Source organism: Bos grunniens, chromosome 17 (assembly GCF_055505025.1).
Source record: "Bos grunniens cultivar Pamir isolate PY7600 chromosome 17, Bosgru_T2T1.0, whole genome shotgun sequence".
Lineage (NCBI taxonomy): Eukaryota > Metazoa > Chordata > Mammalia > Artiodactyla > Bovidae > Bos > Bos grunniens.
The window spans coordinates 11,953,146-11,980,216 of NC_141181.1; the positions used below are offsets into that span (position 1 = coordinate 11,953,146).

General features: G+C 39.5%; 1 protein-coding gene across 7 annotated transcripts in view; it reads left to right on the plus strand.

The window, feature by feature from the left end:
- SLC10A7 (solute carrier family 10 member 7) overlaps positions 1–27,071 on the plus strand; it is a 319,349-nt gene that overhangs the window by 12,266 nt on the left and 280,012 nt on the right. For 5 of the 7 annotated variants that reach the window (XM_086346478.1, XM_086346480.1, XM_086346479.1 and 2 more), the window contains exons 3-4: positions 7,257–7,393; positions 15,985–16,060. In XM_086346478.1, coding sequence (XP_086202604.1) covers positions 7,257–7,393; positions 15,985–16,060 — 213 coding nt within the window. The remainder of the gene's footprint in view (positions 1–7,256; positions 7,394–15,984; positions 16,061–27,071) is intronic. The other 2 variants (XR_015144154.1, XM_086346482.1) reach the window with 1 other exon arrangement.

Sequence of the window (27,071 nt, forward strand, 5' to 3'; positions counted from 1 at the left end):
TCTGTTAACTCCATGTTGTTAAGAAGACCTTGATGACCCAACATAGCAGCCCCTTGTGATTCATTTTGCTGGCTTCTTTACTGTTCCATTAGTCTGATACAGTGTCACTTGTTTCTAATCGTCATTTATCAGGTCAGCTTGTATTTTTTTAACTACATTTTTTATAACTTTTTTCATGATTCCAAAAGTAGTATTTCTTCATGTAGAAAGATTAGAAAAAATAAAAATAACTGCTCTTAACGTTGTGTGAATTTTAGTCCTTTTTTCCTAGACATATTTTTTATATCAGTTCATTTCAGCTGCTCAGTCATGTCCGACTCTTTGTGACCTCATACACTGCAGCACGCCAGCCTTCCCTGTTCATCACCAACTCCTGGAGTTTGCTCAAACTCATGTCCACTGAGTCAATGATGCCATCCAACCATCTCATCCTCTGTCGTCCCCTTCTTCTCCCGCCTTCAATCTTTCCCAGCATCAGGGTCTTTTCAAATGAGTCAGTTCTTCACATCAGGTGGCCAAAGTATTGGAGCTTCAGCTTCAGCACCAGTCCTTCCAATGAATATTCAGGACTGATTTCCTTTAGGATGGACTGGGTGGATCTCCTTGCAGTCCAAGGGACTCTCAAGAGTCTTCTCCAACACCACAGTTCAAAAGCATCAATTCTTCAGTGCTCAGCTTTCTTTATAGTCCAACTCTCACATCCATACATGTCTACTGGAAAAACCAAAGCTTTGACTAGATGGACCTTTGTTGGCAAAGTAATGTCTCTGTTTTTTAATGTGCTGTCTAGGTTGGTCATAGCTTTTCTTCCAAGGAGCAAGCATCTTTTAATTTCAAGGGTGCAGTCACCATCTGCAGTGATTTTGGAGCCCCAAAACATAAAGTCTATCACTGGTTCCATTGGTTCCCTATCTATTTGCCATGAAATCATGGGACCAGATGCCATGATCTTAGTTTTCTGAATGTTGAGAATTTTTTATTACTTTACAATATTGTGGTGGTTTTTGCAATACATTCACATGAATCAGCCATCCCCATCCTGACCCTCCCTCCCAACTCCCTCCCCATCCCATCCCTCAGGGTCATCCCAGTGCACTGAATGTTGAGCTTTAAGCCAACTTTTTCTTTCACTCTCCTCTTTCACTTTCATTAAGAGGCTCTTTAGTTCTTCTTCACTTTCTTCCATAAGGATGGTGTCATCTACATATCTGAGGTTATTGATGTTTCTCCCGGCAATCTTGATTCCAGCGTTTCTCATGATGTACTCTGCAAATAAGTTATATAAGCAGGGTGACAATGTATAGCCTTGACATACTCCTTTCCTGATTTGGAACCACTCTGTTGTTCCATGTCCAGTTCTAAGTGTTTCTTCTTGACCTGCATACAGATTTCTCAGGAGGTAGGTAAGGTGGTCTGGTATGCCCATCTCTTTAAGAATGTTCCACAGTTTGTTGTGATCCACACAGTCAAAGGCTTTGGCGTAGGCAATGAAGCAGAAGTAGATGTTTTTCTGGAACTCTCTTGCTTTTTTTTTGATCCAGTGGATGTTGGCAATTTGATCTCTGGTTCCTCTGCCTTTTTTAATACAGCTGGAACATCTGGAATTTCACGGTCCAAGTACTGTTGAAGCCTGGCTTGGAGAATGTTGAGCATTACTTTGCTAGTGTGTGAGATGAGTACAATTTTGTGGTAATTTGCACATTCTTTGGCATTGCCTTTCTTTGGGATTGGAATGAAAACTGAACTTTTCCAGTCCTGTGGCCACTGCTGAGTTTTCCAAATTTGCTGGCATATTGAGTGTAGCTCAATTTCTTTCACAGCATTGTCTTTTAGGATTTGAAATAGCTCAACAGGAATTCCATCACCTCCACTAGCTTTGTTCATAGTGATGCTTCCTAAGGCCCACTTGACTTCGCATTCCAGGATGTCTGGCTCTAGGTGAGTGATCACACCATTGTGGTTATCTGGGTCATGAAGGTCTTTTTTGTACAGTTCTTCTGTGTATTCTTGCCACCTCATCTTAAAATCTTCTGCTTCTGTTAGGTCCATACCGTTTCTGTCCTTTATTGTGCCCATCTTTGCATGAAATGTCCCCTTGGTATCTCTAATTTTCTTGAAGAGATCTCTAGTCTTTCCCATCCTATTGTTTTTCTCTCTTTCTTTGCATTGATCACTGAGGAAGGCTTTCTTATTTCTCCATGCTATTCTTTGGAACTTTGTTTTGTATGTAGAGACTTTTAAAAATAAAGAATTTTTAAAAATTGTATATATATTATATATATGTATACATATTTTTGCATAAATATGCACATACATACACAATATACAATTTTATTTTTCTATGTTATATTGTATAATGGTAATTTTTCATATAATTTGATATTTTATTTACTTTATATTTGAAAATAAGATAATTTGTATTTTATTCACTTATATGAACATAAATCAAAAGATATAAGTGTATTTATGATGAGAAGTATTCTTTTCACCCCTCTACTAAATACTCAGTTCTCTTCTCTGGAGGAAACCAATGTGAACAGTTTCTGTATCTCTTTCCAGAGATACTCTATGTAAAATGAACATATGTGTACTCCCCCACCCCCGCCGTCAAACTGTGATATTTTGTATTGTTTGCCACCTTACCTTATTTTACTCAAAACACATATCTTGGGGATTGTTTCATATCAGCACATAAAAAACTCCTTGTTTCTTTTTGAATGTTGAAAAATCCTATATTTTAAGAATGTGTCTTGATATATTTCCTCATCTTCTGTTGATAGACATTTGTATAACTTATGACATTTTGCTATCATAAACATTCTGCAAAGGCTAATTTAAAAATATGTTATTTTCTACATTTGATAATGCATGTGAAGGATTAATTCCTTGAAGTAGAATTTCTGGGTCAGACGACTTGTGAAAGTTTGAATTATGAGAGATAGTCCAGGTACCTAGAAAGGAGGCAGGTGCTGACTGAAGTAATGAGTTGCCAGGTTTGGTCTGCATAGGTTGAGCCAATGACATGCCTGTTGGTTAAGTAGGAAGAGATTCGCGAACTCCTACATCCTGGTCTACACATTTTTTTTGTTTGTTTGTTTGCTTTTTCTAAAATGTTTTAGACTTTATTTTTTTTTTAATTATTTATTTTAATTGAAGGCTACTTTATAATATTGTAGTGGTTTTTGCCATATGTTGACATCAATCAGCCATGAGTGTACATGTGTTCCCCATCCTGAACCCCCCTCCCACCTCCCTCCCCATCCCATCCCTCAGGGTCATCCCAGTGCACCAACCCTGAGCGCCCTGTATCATGCATCGAACCTGGACTGGCGATCTATTTCACATATGATAATATACATGTTTCAGTGCCATTCTCCCGTATCATCCCGCCCTCACCCTCTCCCACAGAGTCCAAAAGACTGTTCCATACATCTGTGTCTCTTTTGATGTCTCACATATAGGGTCATCATTACCATCTTTCCAAATTCCATCAGTTCAGTTCAGTTCAGTCACTCAGTCGTGTCCGACTCTTTGCGACCCCATGAATCACAGCACGCCAGGCCTCCCTGTCCATCACCAACTCCCGGAGTTTACTCAGACTCATGTCCATTGAGTCGGTGATGCCATCCAGCCATCTCATCCTCTGTCGTCCCCTTCTCCTCCTGCCCCCAACCCCTCCCAGCGTTATGGTCTTTCCAATGAGTTAACTCTTCCCATGAGGTGGCCAAAGTATTGGAGTTTCAGCTTCAACATCAGTCCTTCCAATGAATACCCAGGACTGATCTCCTTTAGGATGGACTGGGTGGATCCCCTTGCAGTCCAAGGGACTCTCAAGAGTCTTCTCCAACACCACAGTTCAAAAGCATCAATTCTTCGGCACTCAGCTTTCTTCACAGTCCAACTCTCACATCCATACATGACCACTGGAAAAACCATAGCCTTGACTACACAGACCTTTGTTGCAAAGTAATATCTCTGCTTTTCAATATGCTGTCTAGGTTGGTCATAACTTTCCTTCCAAGGAGTAAGCGTCTTTTAATTTCATGGCTGCAGTCACCATCTGCAGTGATTTTGGAGCCCAAAAAAATTGAGTCTGACATTGTTTCCCCATCCATTTGCCATGAAATGATGGGATCAGATGCCATGATCTTCGTTTTCTGAATGTTGAGCTTTAAGCCAACTTTTTCACTCTCCTCTTTCACTTTCATCAAGAGGATTTTTAGTTCCTCTTCACTATCTGCCATAAGGGTGGTGTCATCTGCATATCTGAGGTTATTCATATTTCTCCTGGCAGTCTTGATTCCAGCTTGTGTTTCTTCCAGCCCAGCGTTTCTCATGATGTACTCTGCATATAAGTTAAATAAGCAGGGTGACAGTATACAGCCTTGACGTACTCCTTTTCCTATTTGGAACCAGTCTGTTGTTCCATGTCCAGTTCTAACTGTTGCTTCCTGACCTGCATATAGGTTTCTCAAGAGGCAGGTCAGGTGCTCTGGTATTCCCATCTCTTTCAGAATTTCCCACAGTTTAATGTGATCCACACAGTCAAAGGCTTTGGCATAGTCAATAAAGCAGAAATAGCTTTTTTTCTGGAAGTCTCTTGCTTTTTCGATGATGCAGTGGATGTTGGCAATTTGATCTCTGGTTCCTCTTCCTTTTCTAAAACCAGCTTGAACATCTGGAAGTTCACGGTCCAAATTCCATATATATGTGTTAATATACTGTATTGGTTTTTTTCTTTTTGGCTTACTTCACTCTGTATAATAGGCTCCAGTTTCATCCACCTCATTAGAACTGATTCAAATGCATTCTTTTTAATGGTGAGTAATACTCCATTGTGTATATGTACCACAGCTTTCTTATCCATTCATCTGCTGATGGACATCTAGGTTGCTGTCATGTCCTGGCTATTGTAAACAGTGCTGCGATGAACACTGGGGTAGTCTACACAGTTTTAACATATTTTCTAATAGCTCTTAACACTCTGTTGCTACCCTAAGTTATTAGTTATTCTCCCACTTTTGGACATATATGTTGATTCCCGATTTTAGTGTAATAGATAATGCTGTGACTATCAGTTCTTTCTATATATAATTGCTTGTAACCACTTCTTATATCCTTAGGTGAAAAGCCTAGCCAAAATATTTTGAAATGCAGGAATATGAGTGATATTTTAGTCCTTGAGATACTCTCCCAAATTACTTTTCAGAAAAGTTAAAGCATTTTATATTCCTATGAGAACTGTATACCAATACCTTTGTTTACTGCATTCTGGCTAGTCATTTTAATTTTTTAAAAAATAAGAACCCACTGATAGTTATTTGGTATTTGTAGAATCCCTCTGAGTGTGTTTGAGTGCGATTTGGTTTCAAGCCTCCTGAGAATTCTTCCAGCTGCTGGTGCTCAGGTTTTTTCTGGGGTGAAACGTCTGGTTCGGTCTAAGATGGCCCCTTTTATGTGAGCTCTGATGTGGGCACCCAGCGTGGCTTCAGGTGGCCCAGTGTGTTCTCCGTTAGATCCGGGTTGCCTGAAGTTCCACAGATGCCTGTGCCTTTAGAGATGCATTGAGATTGGATCTGCATGTCTCCCAGTGTGTGTTCACATAGAGAGATGAAGGGTGGGAGCCGCTGAGACAGATGGCAGAAAGTGGTGATCAGTGAATGAGCATGCATTAACCTACTATTTCAGTTCAGTTCAGTTCAGTTCAGTCGCTCAGTCGTGTCTGACTCTTTGCGACCCCATGAATCGCAGCATGCCAGGCCTCCCTGTCCATCACCAACTCCCGGAGTTCACTCAGACTCGAGTCCATCGAGTCGGTGATGCCATCCAGCCATCTCATCCTCTATTGTCCCCTTCTCCTCCTTCCCCCAATCCCTCCCAGCATCAGAGTCTTTTCCAATGAGTCAGCTCCTCGCATGAGGTGACTAATGTCTCTGAGGCCACTTCATGACTTAACTTGACCTAGGGAAGGTGAGGGACATTGTAGTGCTAAGTTTATAATCAGTGACTCTGTGGAATCTTTGAATGCGTTTTAAAGACTGCGTGTTTTATATGTTTTCTGTTACTTTCTGAATTTGTTTCATTTCCTCTGAATAACCACATAACTCAAAGAAATTCAAATGTAAATGCTTGTTAGTTTGGACATATTGAAATCCCAGTTTACTGTTACATCCATTTCCAGCTGAGAGACTCACAGCGTATTCCTGGTATGTCATGTCTCCATGCAAACCTTCTCCCTCTTGAGGCAGTGCTGTGACTTGCTAGTAGAAACAGGCGTGCATGGGTTTGATAGCTTGCTAGAAATGGGTTTGATTCTGATTCACTCTCAGTCTCAATGGTCTCATCAGATAATATCTTCCTAATAAGAGTTGTTGTCAGGATTAAATGAGGTAACATTCATAAAAATAGCAAGTCCAGAGCATGGCAGAGAGCTCTGCTATTCAGTAAATATTAACAGAGAAATCTAGTGATTAAAAAAATACCGGTTTATAGTTTTCTTATTTTGTATTACATGTATTCACATAATAAAAAGGTAATACTAGACCCATTAAAAAAATCTAGTGAGTAGATTTTGGGGAAAGAGCCCTTTGGAATTATAGAATATTATTGGGAAAAAATTTTTTTTAAATTATGATTTGTGTGTAGATTTAGTAACATCTTGCCAAGTTGAGGCCTTGCCAGGTGTGGTGTAATGAATAAAGGGTCTCAAATTTAATTAAAATGCTAGGTCCTGCCAAAATTTTTAAACAAGATTTTATTCTTTTGAGTTAGCCAAAAAGTTTGTGTGGGTTTTTCTATAGCATCCCATGTGTGTGTTTATAGTGTCAGCAATTCTGAAATCTATGCTAGTGTTAAGGTAGTTAGCTTAGCTGTATTCCAGAATTTTATGAATCTAAATTGTTATGGTGATTGTATTTGAAAGAAATGAGAATATTTCATAAGTTTTATATAAAAATATAATTACCGTGAAGAGTTTCTTTTTCTTAAAGTCTATCTCTTATACGTATGCTTACAGGTAAAAAATTTTAGCTCTGAAATAACTCCAAATTAATAGATATTAACTAGACTTACTGTGGTGATCGTTTTGCAGTATACACAATGAATCATCGTGTTGTATGCCTAAAACTAGTACAACATTGTATGTTAACTGTATCTCAATTAAAAGAAACCTAATTCATGTGATGTTGTTTTGGCAGCAATCTCTCTTCAGAAATAGTTTTCTTACCTATGTTATTTTGTGTCCTTCATTTTCACAGGAGCTGACAAGTGCTTTGGTGCATATAAAACTACATCTTTTTATTCAGATCTTTACACTTGCATTCTTCCCAGCAGCAGTATGGCTTTTTCTTCAGCTTTTATCAATCACACCCATCAATGAATGGCTTTTAAAAGGGTATGTTTAAATATTTTGAAGGGTCCACTTTTAATGGGGCATCTTTAGTGACGTTATCATTTCTGTGGCAACTGTATATGAGAGGGCTTATGTGTGATATAAGGAAATAAAAACACTTTTAACATTATTATTATTCCTAAAAATGGTAGTGTTTCATCAAGGAAGTTCATTATTGTAGTTATTTTATAACAGAATCTTAAAAGATGCACTCTTACTTAACCTTATGGTTCCAGGAGAGACAGTTTTCTGTTGGGAGAAAAATGGAAGACACTAAAGGATGTAAGATCTGTGTTTGTGTGTATAATGTAGGCTGTAAGTTGGGTGCTTTAATTTTTGCATTCTATATCTTACTAAATACTATGTGTTTTTAAAAATATATAGGAAATAAAAAATATATAGAGAGGACAAACATTTACTTTTTCACTTGCTCTGTTTTATGTTTGATAGGATAATTGAATTACCAATACATTTTTGTTAAGATCTTTTTTCCCATTAAAAATGTTGCCATGTTTGTGAAAAGGATTAAATGACTTAAAAATTATTTGAAGTGGTTTAAAACTAGCTACATTTTAGCATCATGGTATAACAGCTTAAATACTGAACTCCAGGCCTAAGAGTTGCATTTTAATCTAGTCTGAAACCTAGACTAGGTTTAAACTAGTCTGAAAACTCAATTTCCCTGTTTTGTAGTTATGGTGGTGGTTTAGTCTCTAAGTCGTGTCCAACTCTTGCAATGGACTGTAGCCCACCAAGCTCCTCTGTCCATGGGATTTTCCAGGCAAGAGTATTAGAGTGGTTTGCCACTTACTTCTCCAGGGAGTCTTCCCAACCCAGGGAACTGAACCCAGGTCTCCTGCACTGCAGGGAAATTCTTTACCAACTGAGCTACCAGGGAAGATGTTTTATAATTATAAAATGAAAATAATCATATTTTTATTGCCTGCTTATTAATGATTTTGGGGACATCAATTGAGATCAGTTATTCATTCATTTATTTGCTATTTATTTAGCTCCTATTATATGCTAGGAATTATAGGTTTTGGACAAACAACAGTGAACAAAATTGGCAAGTGCCAGTTAGTTTTGCATGTCAAGGACACTCTGGGTGTGATTGTCAGTAAACAAGTAAATCCGTGATCAAGATAGAGACAAATGATGTGAAGTAAAACTGTGTGATATGGTTGAAAATGGTTGAGAGGATAGACTGGTGATTAATTTACACTGCAGAGTTCTAGGGGTAGAATGTTCTAGGCAAAGAAATTAGAATGTGTAAGGGCCAGAACAAGCCTGGTATGTTCTAGAGTCAGCAAAGTGACAATGATGACCAAAGCCTAATGATGTAGAGGATGAGTAATATGACTTAGGGTTGGAAAGGTGGATAGGACCCTTCCCATAGAGCTTTGCAGGCTATGGAAAAACATTCAGTTTTAATTTTGTGAAGCTACTTGGAGGGATTTAAATAAGAGAGTGATGTGGTTCTGATTTGTACTGCAAATGATTCTTCTAGTTCCAGTATGGAGAACAGATAGTAGAAGGGCCTGAGAGAAAGCTTGGGGATCAGCTCGGAGGTTAGTGTGGTGAGGTAGCAGTGCAGTAGAAAGAAATGGATGTATGGAGATTATGTTTTAAAATTAGAGCTCTCAGAACCCATGGGTGGATAGGGTGTAGAGAGATAAGGAAAGGGAGGAGTCAAAGATGACATCTAGATTTGGGGTATGAGCTACTGGGTGATGGGTGGCATCATTTACTTAGCTGGGGGAGAAAGGTTAGGACAAGAGGGGGAATCAAGGGTGCTGTTTTAATTGAATTTGAGAGAATGATGTAAAATTTCACCAGAAATTATAAAATGCTACATAAATATGATGACATCATTTTAGAGCAACAATGTATGATGTGTATTAAGAACCAGTATTTGGGACTTCGTTGGTGGTCTGGTGGTTAAGATTCTGCACTTTCAGTGCAGGGGGCATGAATTTGATCCCCAGATGGGGAACTAAGATATCCCATGTGCTGCACAGTATGGCCAAAAAACCCCCAAACGAGTCCAGTATTTACTGAGTATCTGCCCTTCATAGAACACTCAAGAAATTGGAAAAGACTAACATTTTCCTTGTATTCAGGGAACTTTCTAGTTTAGTTGGATATGTAGGACATATGCAACAGCAGAAGGACATATGGGGCTTCCCAGGTGATCCCGGTGATAAGGAACCCACCTGCCAATGCAGGAAATTTAAAAAATGTGGGTTCAGTCCCTGGGTGGGGAAGATCCCCTGGAGCAGGGCATGGCAACCCACTCGAGTATTCTTGCCTGGAGAATCCCATGGACAGAGGAGCCTGGTGGGCTTACTGTCGATGGAGTCACAAAGATTTGGATACAACTGAAGAGACTTAACATGTATGCATGTAGGATATATATATATATATATAGAATAGTAGCCAATCAAAATGGTCTTGCTTGTGATTTGTTAGGTAAGTATAACCAGTTATAGGGGAAGAAGGCCAGACATCCTGGAATGTGAAGTCAAGTGGGCCTTAGGAAGCATCACTATGAACAAAGCTAGTGGAGGTGATGGGATTGCAGCTGAGCTATTTCAAATCCTAAAAGATGATGCTGTGAAAGTGCTGCAGTCAATATGCCAGCAAATTTGGAAAACTCTGCAGTGGCCACAGGACTGGAAAAAGTCAGTTTTCATTCCAATCCTAAAGAAGGGCAATGCCAAAGAATGCTCAAACTACTGCACAATTGCACTCATCTCAGTTCAGTTCAGTCACTCAGTTGTGTCTGACTTTTGGCGACCCCATGGACTGCAGTACATCAGGCCTCCCTGTCCATTACCAACTCCTGGAGTTTACTCAAACTCATGTCCATTGAGTCAGTGATGCCATCCAACCATTTCAACCTCCACTGTTGCCTTCTCCTCCCACCTTCAATCTTTCCCAGCATCAGGGTCTTTTCCATTGAGTAAATTCATTGCATCAGGTGGCCAAAGTATTGGAGCTTCAGCTTCAGCATCAGTCCTTCCAATGAATATTCAGGAGTGATTTCCTTTGGGATGGACTGGGTGGATCTCCTTGCAGTCCAAGGGTCTCTCAAGAGTCTTCTCCAACACCACAGTTCAAAGGCATCAATTCTTCGGTGCTCAGCTTTCTTTATAGTCCAACTCTTATATCCATTCTCATCTCACATGCTAGCAAAGTAATGCTCAAAATTCTCTAAGTTAGGCTTCAGCAGTATGTGAACCAAGAGCTTCCAGATGTTTAAGCTGGATTTAGAAAAGGCACAGGAACCAGAGATCAGATTGCTAACATTGTTAGATCATAGAAAAAGCAAGAGAATTCCAGAAAAACATCTACTTCTGCTTTATTGACTACACCAAAGCCTTTGACTGTGTGGATCACAATAAACTGTGGAAAATTCTTAAAAGATGGGAATACCAAACCACCCTGCCTACCTCCTGAGAAATCTGTATGCAGGTCAAGAAGCAACAGTTAGAACCAGGCATGGAACAACGGACTGGTTCCAAACTGGGAAAGAAGTACATCAAGGTTGTATATTGTCACCTTGCTCATTTAACTTATTTGCAGAGTCCATCATGAGAAATGCTGGGCAGGATGAAGCACAAGCTGGAATCAAGATTTCCGGGAGAAATATGAATAACCTCAGATATGCAGATGACACCACCCTTATGGCAGAAAGCAAAGAGGAACTAAAGAGCCTCTTGATGAAAGTGAAAGAGGAGAGTGAAAAAGCTGGCTTAAAACTCAATGTTCAGAAAACTAAGATCATGGCATCTGGTCCCATCACTTCATGGCAAATAGATGGGGGAACAATGGAAGCAGTGACAGACTTTATTTTCTTGGGCTCCAAAAATAACTGCAGATGGTCACTGCAGCCATGAAATTAAAAGATGCTTGCTCCTTGGAAGAAAAGCTATGATTAACCTAGACAGCATATTAAAAAGCAGAGACATTACTTTGCCAACAATGGTCTATCTAGTCAAAGCTATGGTTTTTTCAGTAATCATGTATAGATGTGAGAGTTGGACCGTAAAGAAAGCTGAGCACTGAAGAATTGATGCTTTTGAACCGTGGTGTTGGAGAAGACTCTTGAGAATCCCTTGGACTGCAAGGAGATCCAACCAGTCCATCTTAAAGAAGATTAGTCCTGGGTGTTCATTGGAAGGACTGATGCTAAAGCTGAAACTCCAAATCTTTGGCCACCTGTTGTAAAGAACTGACTCATTTGAAAAGACCCTGATGCTGGGACAGACTGAAGGCAGGAGGAAAAGGGGACGACAGAGGATGAGGTGGTTGGATGGCATCACCAACTTGATGGATGTGAGTTTGAGCAAGCTCTGGGAGTTGGTGAAGGACCGTGCTGCAGTAATGAGGTTGCAGAGTCGGACTTGACCGAGTGACTGAACTGAACTGAGGGGAAGAAGTTCAGCATGGATGGTATACCTCTAAAGTAGAGAATTCAAACATGAAGCATTAGTGGGCGACAAAGATAGAAAGTTTCCTTAAGGCCAAGCTGCAAAATGTGGGACCTACTGATCTGAAGAGTTTGGGTTTAAATTTGTGGATGATGGAGAATTCTTAAATGTGCTAAACAGGAGAACGTATGCTCAAGAGTGGTCATTAAGGAAGATTATCTGATAGTATTGTCCTGGGTGTGTAGGCAGAGTAGAGTTTGTAATCTTCATATGCTAAATAAAAAAAAAAAAAAAGCATACAATTCCACAGCTCAGGATATTGAACTGAAAGGAGTACAGACTTAGTCTGCCTCACTTAGAGAAAGCTTTTCCTCACTCATTTTTTTCTCTGTCCGCTCCCAATTTGGGAGTGCACACTCAGTATGTTAACTAGAGGGAGTTGCTGACTTTTGTATCAGGATCCTGTTTAAATCACTGAAATAAATGTATTCTGAGTACATACTCCCTTAACTTTTTGTGTTAAAAGGAAAGAGTAGAGGTAGAGAGAACATTGAGTAGGCATTTAGATATGTTTAGACTTGGGCAAAAAAGCATCTGAAGGGGGATGATGACAATAGTCATGGAAAACAGTGGAAAATTGGTTGTGGTGATTGATTGGTTTATTAAGACTAAGTGGAGCTCCGCTTAACTCCAAAGTTTCAAACTAGTTCATTAGGAGTAAACTGATCCATTGACAGAAAAAAGTCAATTGAGAGGCAAAGTTGATTTCTTAGAAAATACATAAATTCCGTATTAGACAAGTTTAGTTCAAGGTGGTTGTCTTAGGCAGCAATGTACAGATTTGGGAATGGAGGCTGGGTTTAGCAATAGAAATTTTTAAGTATTCTTATCCATTCAGGTTTGAAAATAAGATTGAGAAGAAGAAAGTAGTAGCCAGCAAAAAACTTGAATGGGTTTGTTTAAAACACAAGGTAAATTAGAATGATGCTGTACTATGACAACCAAGAGAATAGAGTGCTTTGAGAAGCAAAGAGGTAAGGAGAATGAATGTAGGGAAAAGGATGTTGAATTTAGTGAGTGGGAGATTTCTGGTGATTTATAAGGTTACTGCTTTTACTAGAGAGGCTTCCCAGGTGGCTCAAGTGGTAAAGAATCCGCCCACCAAGTCAGGATCCATGGGAGACTTGGGGTGGGAAGTCTGGGAGGGGAAGATCCCCTGGAGGAGGAAATGGCAACCTACTCCAGTACTCTTGCTTGGAGAATCCCGTGAACTGAGGAGCCTGGTGGGCTGCAGTCCATGGGGTTGCAAAGAGTTAGACAAGACTGAGCATGTGTGTGCACATACACTTTTACTAGGAGGGTCATAAGTCAGATTCCAGGGGAGTAGAGAGAGAATGAGCTTTGGGGTCAAGTAAGTGGAGCACAGCAGTGAGCCACAGTGATAAAGGTAGGACTATATCTTGAGGAAACAATACTAATTTTGAGGTTAGTTATCTACATTTGTGTGTTGAATGTTTTGCCTTCTTGAAGGCAGAAATGATGCCTTATACTTCTTTTTAATACCCTTGTGTAATATCCTACCTATAGAAAGCATATATATTAAATGTATAGATTAGGTTTTTTTTTGTTAAGATGTTGAGAACTCTCCTCCTTTGTACATAGAAAGGAAGAGACCAGAAGAGAGGGAAAGATTGAAAAAGCTAGAAAGATTGAAAATACCTGAGAGGGCTTATCACTAGTATTGATGGCAAGGAATATATAAGGCAGAGGCTGGAGGAACAGGCTTTGCTAAAGTCGTTGTCCCTGGATTCAGGAATAACTTAGTCCTGGATAAGTGGTTTTGTGAGTTTGGTTGTATCACTTAACTCTTTTCTTAACTTCAGTTTTCAGAAAGAGAATGGTAGTATTTATCTTAAATACTCATGAGGGATAAATGAGTAAAGTGTCTATTGTCTAGTAAAGCCTAGTAAGTGTTAATGATGTTCACGATGATGATCACAAGAAAGGGTGAGAGATTGGAAATTCATGATCAGACACTACTTGAACATCACTTGGGAAAATAGACCTTAAAAGAAGACCATATTTGGGGATTCCCTGGTGGTCTAGTGGATAGGATTCTATGCTCTTGCTGCTAAGGGCCCAGGTTCAATCCGTGGTATGGGAACTATGATCCCATAAGCCATGAGGCATGGCCAAAAAAAAAAAAATTCCTATATTCGTGTGAATTGAACTGAAATTCCATATAAGGATTTTTTCTTAAGTCTTCAGTCAAAATTAATGAAAACCTTTATTTTTTCTTATTTCAGAGCTAATATAAATTCATTTGTAAATATTAGATAATACATTTGGAGAAGGCAATGGCAACCCACTCCAGTACTCTTGTCTGGAAAATCCCATGGGCAGAGGAGCCTGGTAGGCTGCAGTCCATGAGGTCGCTGAGTCGGACATGACTGAGCGACTTGTTTCGCTTTTCACTTTCATGCATTGGAGAAGGAGATGGCAGCCCACTCCGGTGTTCTTGCCTGGAGAATCCCAGGAATGGGGGAGCCTGGTGGGCTGCCGTCTATGGGGTCACACAGAGTCAGACACGACTGAAGCGACTTAGCAGCAGTAGCAGCAGCAGATAATACATTATTACAAAAGAGAATAAAAAATCACCTGTGATCCTACATTCAAATATTAGTCAGGTATTCTATGTCCTTGATTCCTTGTATAAACTTTCCACTTTAGTTGGGCCAGTTTCTCCTTGTCCCCAGAATGTATATTCTGTATGAATGCTGAATAATTTTTTTTTATCTTTAATACTTGGATTTACTACTCATAATTTCATTTGCTTGTGATGCAATATATTTTTCTATTCTAAACTAACAGAATAGACTTCTAATTACAACTAGGGAGTATGTACATAATTAATAAGAACCAAATTTAGAATAGACACTAGAATTTACTGCAGGGTCTGAATCTAAGTATATGATTCAATTTAGTTCAGTCACTCAGTCATGTCCGACTCTTTGTGACCCCATGGACTGCAGCACACCAGACTTTTCTGTCCATCACCAACTCTTGGAGCTTACTCAACTCATGTCCATCCAACGATCTCATCCTCTGTCATCCCCTTCTCCTCCTGCCTTCAATCTTTCCCAGCATCAGGGCCTCTTCCAATGAGTCAGTTCTTTGCATCAGGTGGCCAAAGTATTGGAGTTTCAGCGTCAACATCAGTCCTTCCAATGAACATTCAGGACTGATTGCCTTTAGTATGGACTGGTTGGATCTCCTTGCAGTATATGATTGTATGATGCCTATTTTACAATGATATTATAGCAACATGAAAATGTCTTTTATGAGATGAGTTTCAGAATTGCTGTTTTGTGGAAAGGAATTAACAAATGTAAGCTTGTGTGTTTGTTAAATACATTTGAACTTTGCAAGAGGTTTTTTAAAATATATATATAACTTTATTTATTTTTGATTACACTGAGTCTTTGTTGCTGCTGAGGTTTTTCTCTAGTTTTGGTGATTGACAATACTGAGTAGTTGAGGTACATGGATGTCTCATTGCAGTACTGGCTCTTGTTTCAAGCTCTAGGGTGTTCAAGGTCCAGTAATTGCAGCATGTGGGCTCAGTAGTTTTGGCTGCCAGGCAAGACTGTGGCACACAAGCTTAGTTGCTCCACAGCATGTGGGATCTCTCCAGATCAGGGGTCGAACCTCTGTCTCTTCCATCGGCATTCGAATTCTTTACCACTGAGCCACCATGGAAGCCCTGCAAGAGGTTTTAAAGTTTTATTTTTACCAAAAGCCTTCCTATAAAACATATAAGGAAAAGATGCCTGAAAATAACTAAGCTTATATACACTTACCAAATGATAAACCGTTTGGGTTATTTTCGATCATTATACTCACCATAATCTGACTGTTTTTTGAATTGTATAAGAGCTTAAATAATTTTAAAAATGAGATCACTCAAATCTGTGGCATGGAGTGAGAGTTTCTACTAAGCTGTGTTGGCTCATACAGAATTGTCTGAACTTGACAGAACATGTGCACCAATAAATGTTCTCCCAGCTCTGCTGTTTTAGAATGAATGTAGTGAAAATTTTATAATTGGAAAAAAAAAAAAGAAACCTATTTATAATTGCTCTTTGTTTTCTATTTCAGGTTGCAGACAGTAGGTTGCATGCCTCCGCCTGTGTCTTCTGCGGTGATATTAACCAAGGCAGTTGGTGGAAACGAGGTGAGTCATGGGGCTAGCTTTTTTAAACATAAGTGGGTGCTATCCTTTTATTTTATATTTTATTTTATGACAAAGGAATCACATCCCAGAAAATGCATAACTATAGCAGCTTATGAAAGAAGTGGGTAGATTCATGTGTTAGAAAGAGGCTAAAATTGACAATAATGAGTGGAATTTAGGATTTCAAGGAGAAAAGCAAGGGAGGTGAATGAAACAGAGATAGATCGTGATTTTTTTACTTCAGTGAGAAATGAGGAGACAGAGGGCAAGGAATCCAAGCCAAGGGGCTTTTACATCCAAGACTCATGAACTGAGGACACCCGCTATGGCCATTCCTCAGTTCTTAAAAAAATTTAGGGCAAACTACGGTCATGGAAAAAGGGTCAGTATAAGTTTAATGGCAGGTGAAGACGGTATTAAAAAAGGAGAAATGAGGCCAGGTTTCTAAGATGAGTTCAAAGAAATTATCCAACTCCTAGGGAACTGTAGCCAAAGAGGAGTGCTTATGTATCGGGATGGCAGTAGTCAACTGTGGGACCTACTTACAGGTGGTTCTTCTTGGCTGAGAGTCCCTATGACTTTGTACCAAGGGACTCTGCTTTGTAGTCACTTATTTCTCCTGATATCTTATCACTCAGAAAAGAATACAAATTTAAACATTTTTTAATTAATGTACTTATTTTTGGCCGCACTGGGTCTCTGTTGCTGCGTGGACTTTCTCTAGTTGCGGCGAGCAGGGGCAGTTCTCTAGTTATGGTGCTCGGGCTTCTGGTCGCGGTGGCTTCTCTTGATGCAGAGCACAGGCTCTAGGCGCCTGGCTTCAGTAGTTGCAGGGCACGGCTCAGTAGTTATGGCTTTTAGGCTCTAGAGCTCGTGGTCAGGAGTCGTGGCACGCAGACTTAGTTGCCCTGCAGCACGCAGGATCTTCCCAGACCAGGGATTGAACCTGTGTCCCCTGCGGTGGCAGGTGGATTCTTAACCACTCGACCATCAGGGTAGTCCAAGAAAAGCATACCTTTGAGTGAGGCAGGATATATGTATTTTTAAATGGGGGATAATTGCTGTACAATTGTGTTGGTTTCTGCCATATATAGGCATGAATCAGCCATAGGTATACATATATCCCCTCCCTCTTGAATCTCTCTTACCTCTCACACTTATTGTGATTTTTACTTAATTTGCATTACCCAGTAACTAATAATGGTGAGCATTTTTATCTTTCCATGTGCTTATTTGTTATCTATGTCTTCTTTTGGGAGATGTCTACTAAAATTTTGCTTTTTACAAAATTGAGTGTTTTGCTTTCTTATTGATGAGCTTTGACAATTTTCTATATTCTGGATACAAGACCTTTATTATATATATATATATATATATATATATATATATATATATGCTTTGTAAATATTTTTCCCAGTCTGGTTTGTCTTTGATTTTCTAACCAGTGTCTTTTGAAGAGCAGAATGGTGGTAGAGAAACCAATAGGTGGTAAGATTCTGTATTTATTGAGTTGGCCAAAAAGTTCATTTGGGTTTTTCCGTAATGTATTTTGAAGGCACAGGATATGCTGATGGATTGGATGTGGGGTGTGAGAGAAGAAAGGGTCGAGAGTGACTTCAAGGTTTTTGATTGAGCAGCTGGAAGGATGGAGTTTGCTGAAGTGGAGAAGAGTGCTGTGTGACAGCAAATATGTGGGGTTGTTTAGTCTGGGTAGCCACAGTGTACTGTGATAACTAAGAACGGCAAAATCTCAGTTAATCATAAAGGGTTATTTCTTGCTAATGGTACCTGTCCCATGTGAGTCAGTGGGAAGATCTTTGCCATTACTAAGGAAACCTGGTTAGTGAAGGCTTATGTTTTGAAAGTACATCATCTGGATGGAGCACAAAGCATTTTAGGTGTGCCATAAGAGAGATAGAGAGATTCAGTTCAGTTCAGTCACTCAGTCGTGTCTGACTCTTTGTGACCCCATGAATCGAAGCACGCCAGGCCTCCCGGTCCATCACCAACTCCCGGAGTTCACCCAAACTCATGTGCATCGAGTCGGTGATGCCATCCAGCCATCTCATCCTCTGTCATCCCCTAATCCTCCTGCCCTCAATCCCTCCCAGCATCAGGGTCTTTTCCAATGAGCTTGCTGCTGCTACTGCTAAGTTGTTTCAGTTGTGTCCGACTCCGTGCGACCCCATGGACTGCAGCTTACCAGGCTTCTCCAGGCAAGAACACTGGAGTGGGTTGCCATTTCCTTCTCCAATGCATGAAAGTGGAAAGTGAAAGTGAAGTCGCTCAGTCACGTCTGACTCTTAGCGACCCCATGGACTGCAGCCCACCAGGCTCCTCCATCCATGGGATTTTCCAGGCAACAGTTAGAGAATCACAAATGGACTTTTTGTTTTTCTGTTGGATGTGATATGTGGTGCTTCTGCTCACATTACACTGGCCAGAACAAGTCGTGTGGCCTTACCATATTCCTGTGCCCTCAAGGAGAGGGGAACTGGACTGATGAACACTTGTAATGTCAGCCATATGGTAAACATGGAGTACTGGTTTGTTTTTTTTTTTTTTGTATGTCGAGATGCCTATTACATATCCAGTTGAAGATGTCAGTGAGAAATTATAGATACAAGGGTTGAGAGTTGAGGGAGTGGCCTAAACCTGGAGATGTAAATTAGGGCATCATCAATGAATAAATGATATTTAAAGCCAAGATTGTGTATGAGATTCCATAGACAGAAAAGAGCAAAGGTTCAAGGATTGAGCCTGGCGACCCTCCAATATTAAGAGGTTAAGGCAATGAGGAATAACCAGCAAAGGCAACAGAGAGAGTATAATTAATGAGACTGAAGGAAAAACAAGAGAGCATGGTATCCAGGAAGCCAGGTGAAGAAGGGGTGTGAAGGAGGAGGATATGATGAGTGGTGTCAGATTTTGACACCAGTGCTTCCCAGATGGCGCCGGTGGTAAAGAACCTGTCTGCCAATGCAGGAGACTTAAGAGACTTGGGTTCGATCCCTGAGTAGGGAAGATCCCCTGGTGGAGGGCATGGCAATCCACTGTAGTATGCTTGCCTGGAGTACCCATAGGCTGAGGAACCTGGTGTGGTACAGTCTATAAGGGTCCCAAAGAATTGGACATAACTGAAGTAACTTAGCATGCATGCATGTCAGATTCTACTGATGGGAGTTGTGTAAATGAATTCTGAGAATTTACCATTAAATTAAGCTATGCAGAGGTTACTGTTAACCTTTAACAGACTGGTTTTGGTAGAGGGCAGGGGCAAAAGCTTGTTTGGAGTAGGCTTAAGGAAAACAGGAAGAGAAGAATTAGAGACAAGAAGTATAGACCGTGGTTATGATGTCCTTTGTGATAAAAAGGAATAGAGAAATGGGGCTATTTTTAGAGAGGGATGTGTGGTCAAGATTTACTCTTTCAGAAAGGACAGGATTTTCTATTATGATGGGAACTGTACAGTGGAGAGGGAGCTGTGGATTTAAGAGAGAGTGCTGGAGCAATTTATTTGATCAAGTGAGAGACAGTGATGTTGGGTTATATGAGCTTCAGTAGGAACTTAGACCATTTATTCATAATAATAGGAGGGAAGACAGAGTGCATGGCTATAGATCTGTATAAATGGGTTGAGGGGCACGCTTGGAAGTTTTATTCTGATGGCTTTTATTTTTTTCATAACACATGAGAATGAGGGTGGGGTAAATGCTATTCATGTTTCAGATGAGAGGAGAAAATGTGGACTTGCCCTGTCGATGAGAGTGAGTCACCCGGAGAGGACAGTAGTGTTGCCAGGTAGCACCAAGGACCGGCTGAGATCAAGCCCTGCCTTTAAAGTGAAGTCAGGAGTCACGGATCTGTGTTTTCTCTAAGTGTAGGAATGGAATTGGCAGATAACTGGATTTAACCAACATCTCATTATGCCAAGAGATTCTTTCAGTTGCCACATAATTAGCGAGGTAGGGAAGTTACGAAAGTCTTGGATTAGCGCCTGCTATGATTATCTATCTATTGCCTTGAAAGAATTTGAGGAAAGGGTTAATTTGTTTAACAGTGTCATTTATCTCTTTCTAATGTGATTCCCTTAAAAACCTTTTCTTTCTCAAATGACTTTTGGCAGAAGTTCAAAGATCACTCATTTTCTTGACATTAACATGTAGCATTTGAATGTATATCTACATGTTCATCCCCCAGTGGATATTTACATTAATGTTGCATTTTAGTAATATAGAATTTATGAACATCTTCTTTGTCTTCTAGCATCATTGTTCTAGTTCTTTAATGTTTATTATGCAGTTTCATGATTATCAAGAATTTTTGAAGTCCTGGAGAGTGAGACATAATTGTTCACAAATATTGAACGCTGAGCTTCAGAAAAGAAGCTTGCAAAGTCCAGTTTGGTCATATCTTCTGATATGAAGTGAATAGACTCTTTTATTTTTATATGAAATTATGGGAGAAAACGATGTGCACAAAGATATTAGATAATTTTAAGTTTTAAGCCTTTCTAAAATTAATTGAAGAAAGTAAGGAAATCCACTAGACCATTCAGGTATGATATAAATCAAATCCCTTACGATTATACAATGGAAGTGACAGACAGATTCCAGGAATTAGATCTGATAGACAGAGTGCCTGAAGAACTATCGACAGAGGTTCCTGGCATTGTATAGGAGACAGTGCTCAAGAACATCCCCAAGAAAAAGAAATGCAAAAAGGCAAAATGATTGTCTGACAAGGCCTTACAAATAGCTGTGAAAAGAAGAAAAGTGAAAAGCAAAGGAGAGAAGGAAAGATATACCCTTTGAATGGAGAGTTCCAAAGAACAGCAAGAAGAGATAAGAAAGCCTTCCTCAGTGATCAGTGCAAAGAAATACAGGAAAACAATAGAATGGGAAAGACTAGAAATCTCTTCAAGAAAATTAGAGTTACCAAGGGAACATTTCATGCAAAGATGGTCTCGATAAAGGACAGAAACTGTATGGACTTAATAGAAGCAGAAGATATTAAGAAGAGGTGGCAAGATTACATAGAAGCACTGTACAAAAAAGGTCTTCATGACCCAGATAACCACAATTGTGTGATCACTCACCGAGAGCCAGACATCCTGGAATGTGAAGTCAAGTGGGCCTTAGGAAGCATCACTATGAACAAAGCTAATGGGGGTGATGGAATTCCAGTTGAGCTATTTCAAATCCTAAAAGATGGTGCTGTTAAAGTGCTAACAAATTTGGAAAACTCAGCAGTGGCTACAGGACTGGAAAAGGTCACTTTTCATTCCGATCCCAAAGAAAGCCAATGCCAAGGAATGCTCAAACTACCGCACAGTTGCACTCATCTCACACGCTAGTAAAGTAATACTCAAAATTCTCCAAGCCAGGCTTCAGCAGTACCTGAACCGTGAGCTTCCAGATGTTCAAGCTGGTTTTAGAAAATGCAGAGGAACCAGAGATCAAATTGCCAACATCTGCTGGATCATGGAAAAAGCAAGAGAGTTCCAGAAAAACATCTATTTCTGCTTTATTGACTATGCCAAAGCCTTTGACTGTGTGGATCACAATAAACTGTGGAAAATTCTGAAAGAGATGGGAATACCAGACCACCTGATCTGTCTCCTAAGAAATCTGTATGCAGGTCAAGAAACAACAGTTAGAATTAGACCTGGAACAACAGACTGGTTCCAAATTGGGAAAGGAGTACATCAAGGCTGTATATTGTCACCTTGCTCATTTAACTTATATGCAGAGTACATCATGAGAAATGCTGGGCTGGATAAAGAACAAGTTGGAATCAAGATTGCCAGGAGAAATATCAATCACCTCAGATATGCAGATGACACCACCCTTATGGCAGAAAGCAAAGAGGAACTAAAGAGCCTCTTGATGAAAGTGACAGAGGAGAGTGAAAAAGCTGGCTTAAAACTCAATGTTCAGAAAACTAAGGTCATGGCATCTGGTCCCATCACTTCATGGCAAATAGATGGGGAACCAATGGAAACAGTGACAGACGTTATGGTTTTGGGCTGCAAAATCACTGCAGATGGTGACTGCAGCCATGAAATTAAAAGGCCTAGCAACTTGGAAGAAAAGCTATGACTAACCTAGACAGCATATTAAAAATCAGAGACATTACTTTGCCAATAAAGGTCCATCTAGTCAAAGCTCTGGTTTTTCCAGTAGTCATGTATGGATGTGAGAGTTGGACTATAAAGAATGCTGATTGCCAAAGAATTGATGCTTTTGAACTGTGGTGTTGGAGAAGACTCTTGAGAGTCCCTTGGACTGCAAGGAAATCCAACCAGTCCATCCTAGAGGAAATCAGTCCTGAATATTCATTGGAAGGACTGATGTTGAAGCTGAAGCTCCAATACTGTGGCCACCTGATGGGACAAACTGACTCAATGGAAAAGACCTGGATGCTGGGAAAGATTGAAGGCAGGAGGAGAAGGGGACAACAGAAAATGAGATGGTTGGATGGTATCACTGACTCGATGGACGTGAGTCTGAGTGAACTCTGGGAGTTGGTGATGGACAGGGAGGCCTGGCGTGCTGCATTCCTGGAGTCGCAAAGAGTCACACGTGACTGAGCGACCGAACTGAACTGAACTGAAAGTACTGTTATAAGGTAACTGAGGGTAGGCTATTGTTGAAATAAATGTAAGGGAAACTTAATCTTTTGTACTGTATATTAGTAAAATCTTATCTAAGGATAGAAGGAGAAATTTTTGGTGCCTGTACATGAAAAGGTTGAAGAGTTGAGTCCAGTGTCACGTGCCGCTAGGTGAAGATTTCGATTCTATTCACTGTGATTGTCTGCTCTGCCTTGTACACAGTGGCTCTGTACCCACACAAGTACGTGTACTGGGGTACATTTCCACATTGCCCTGTTCTTTCCAACTGACCATCCTTTGCCGTGTTTGTACATTTAAGAAAACATTTTTCCTTCTAGATTCTGTTATTTCTTGACATTGACTTTATGATCTCACATACTTATATATACATCTTTAATACTTGTATTTAGCATATGCTCTCATGGGTCTCATCTATTTCTGCTTTATTGACTATGTCAAAGCCTTTGACTGTGTGGATCACAATAAACTGTGGGAAATTCTGAAAGAGATGGGAATACAAGACCACTGGACCTGCCTCTTGAGAAACCTATATGCAGGTCAGGAAGCAACAGTTAGAACTGGACATGGAACAACAGACTGGTTCCAAATAGGAAAAGGAGTAGGTCAAGGCTGTATATTGTCACCCTGCTTATTTAACTTCTATGCAGAGTACATCATGAGAAACACTGGGCTGGAAAAAGCACAAGCTGGAATCAAGATTGCTGGGAGAAATATCAATAACCTCAGATATGTAGATGACACCATCCTTATAGCAGAAAGTGAAAGTGAAAAGGAACTAAAAAACCTCTTGATGAAAGTGAAAGTGGAGAGTGAAAAAGTTGGCTTAAAGCTCAACATTCAGAAGATGAAGATCATGGCATCTGGTCCCATCACTTCATGGCAAATAGATAGGGAAACAGTAGAAACAGTGTCAGACTTTATTTTTTGGGGCTCCAAAATTCACTGCAGATGGTGATTGCAGCCATGAAATTAAAAGACGCTTACTCCTTGGAAGGAAAGTTATGACCAACCTAGATAGCATATTCAAAAGCAGAGACATTACTTTGCCAACAAAGGTCTGTCTAGTCAAGGCTATGGTTTTTCCAGTGGCCACGTATGGAGGTGAGAGTTGGACTATGAAGAAAGCTGAATGCCGAAGAATTGATGCTTTTGAACTGTGGTGTTGAAGAAGACTCTTGAGAGTCCCTTGGACTGCAAGGAGATCCAACCAGTCCATTCTGAAGGAGATCAGCCCTGGGATTTCTTTGGAAGGAATGATGCTAAAGCTGAAACTCCAGTACTTTGGCTACCTCATGTGAAGTGTTGACTCCTTGGAAAAGACTCTGCTAGGAGGGATTGGAGGCAGGTGGAGAAGGGGACGACAGAGGATGAGATGGCTGGATGGCATCACTGACTCGATGGACGTGAGTTTGAGTGAACTCCGGGAGTTGGTGATGCACAGGGAGGCCTGGCGTGCTGCGATTCATGGGGTCGCAAAGAGTCGGACACGACTGAGTGACTGAACTGAACTGAACTCATGGGTTAAAATGTGTAACTGTGTAGCCTATTTGTATTTAATGATTTGGGGGATGTATGCAGATAGAGTAGTGTCATTTGAAATGATTCTGTTCATTCATTTTGTAAAGTTGTTATATAATTTAGTAGGAATTTTTTTCTGTTACTTATATACCTCTCATTGTAAATGCCTTTTCCATAAGATTGGTGGTTACAGAAAAGGTTTTGTCATGAGTTGAAAGTTATTGCCTCCCTTAAACTCACGTCTTGTCCTTTGGTGAGAATAGCCTTATTACTTTTTGTTAAAATTAAGGAACAATTTCTGCTTTGATAACCTACATCACTGTTGTTTCAGTGAGCCAACTATAAGCATTGCAGTGGCCGTGGGAACTCGGTGTGCGTGCAGAGCAGTGCATGTATGCTAGAATGCCAGCACACCCTTGAGGTATTAGATTGAGACTGTTTGAGGGTATAGCTGACTGACAGTCTTATTTTGTGGCTTTTAAATTTTAAATTACTTTCATTTAAATATTAGAAACTTGGTTAGCTTCTATTTTGTGATTGTTATTTATTCATTCCGGTGTTTTAAATGTGATTTTTCAAACTCCAGGGTTGTAGTGTGTGCTGTTCACATGGTCTGATTGGTGGTGATGGTGATTATGTGTGTGTATGTATGTGTGTGCATGAAGTTTTAGTTCCTTTTTCGAATAATAGAGAAAGTGGTGACTTGGTAAACCCTATTTTCATTGTCAAGTGTAAAAAAGAAGATAGATCAAAATGTTTTCTATTCTAACTTGTGAGACGTAGGATAAACACTTTTTTTTTTTTTTGGTTTAAAACTGTATACATTTCTCTTCCAAAGTTTGGTGGTAAAAGACATGTTTTTTTTTTTTTTTTCCTCCAAAAGCCTTACATAGGTTTTAAGCCTTATAGGATTTGCTAAGAGAATCATTGCACTCAAATTCGAGTAACTTCTACCTTTTAGTAACTACCACAGGGATTTCTTAAAGAAGTTTCTTTAAAAAAAATAAAACTGGAAAATAATTTCCTGAGTTTGGAGAGAAAGTATTATGTGGTTTTCATGTTGTTGTTACAGAGGTATTTTTATTTCATTTGACACTTTTACTGTTGTTTAATGAAAAAGCAAGAGGGGTAAGTGTTTGGGAAAAGATACACTGTTTTTTTTTTTTACCTTGATATTTCATTTTTTTGCAAGCTGAAGTTGGGAATGATTCAGCTAAAAGCCATTCCTCAAAATGTGAAGTAAATATGAGGTCTTAGTTCCTGAGTAAATTTCCAAAGCTGTATAACTTTGTAAAATTGTGTAAGTCTGGGCGATGAACCAAGTAGGAGAGAAATATAATCATGGATTTCTTCCCTCAAATATTTGAAGGAAAAAAAGAAATGAAAAGCATTATAAATTAGAGACAAATCAGAGCAAGTTAGGAAGAAATATCTAGGCATATCTAAGAGTAATATTTTATGTTAAATACTTTGTTCTCTGTGTTAAGGCTAAACCTGATAATTTGAACCATGAAAATAAGACACCTTCACCACGAAAGCCGTATATTAATTATAGGCATGTTATTTATGTTGGTTTACTTTTTTGTTTGTCTCGCAAAGTGAATTCTGTAGATCGCCCACATCTGCATTACCTGGGGTGATTAGAAAAAAAAAAAAAGAAAATCCCTAATCTCCACTTGAGACCTATTGAATTAAAATGTATAGTTGATAGGCCTCAGGATTTTCCTCTTTCTTCTTTCTTTCCTTTATTAAAATTACGAGATAGCATACCTACAGAAGGTACATAAAACATATATACAGTTTAAGGCCTAATAATAAACCCCACTGTGCCCACCATTCAACTTTAGAAATAGACTATGATAGTCATAGTACCTAAATGCCAGGTGCTAATACCTGTGTTGTTGTTTTTAATGTATTTAAAAATAAAGATAATTCTGTATTGCCCTTCAAAAAAAAAAAAGAAATAGAATATGATAGTCAGCAGTAGTTCAGCAGCCTCTTCATGTAGGCAGTGCCTTCTTCCATAGGGAGTCAAAAAGGAGACTAAGATCTGGGGCCTGCCTTCCAGAAAGCTTTCATGGAGTATGATGTTATACTATTCAAAACCTCTATTTCATGCTATAAACCTCACAGAAGTAGGCAAAATAGGCTAGCATGGCTTTACATTGTCCCATATCATTAAAATCAGTTTTTCTTCTTTAGTTTAAAAAAATTCCAAGAGGTACCCCAAATGAGTTCAGCCTCTTTCAGCTGTGTGGGGCAGCCTGCAGTTCCATGTGGGATCTGGACTGCGTTTGTTCCTGTCTGCTTGTTTAGTTAAGATGGTGTGCTTCTTTTACTATAAATAGATTTAGCTGACATTTTTATTGTATTTTAGTTAGCAGGCTGAAGGATTTTAGAACCCTTTGATAGTCATGCAGAATTCTAAGTACATTTTAAAGAAAAGTTTTGATTTTAGGTATGGTACAAAGGTGACAGGTTGAAAGTGTGTGTGTGTGTGTGTGTGTGTGTGTGTGTGCGTGTGTGTGTGTGCATGCATGCATGTGCGCTTAATTTCAGCAATAGGGTTATTGCCCAAATCTCTTCAAAGAAAACTTAAGTGTGTCTCCTGAGCAAAGAAAATTATTACATGTGGTGAACTCTTTAAGTCATTGACGAAGGTCATGGCAGTCTGAGTGTATTTAAAAAAGGTTTTCTATCTGCTTGGAAAGCAAATGAAGCACTCATTATGAACTTAAAAATTATAGCTATGAGAAGATTTTTGCTAGAGGTGAAAGATCAAGATCATCACAGCCCAAACGGAGCCGGAAAGTTCAATTTCTGGCTGATCAGCAAGGCATGAAACATTTCAGGGTT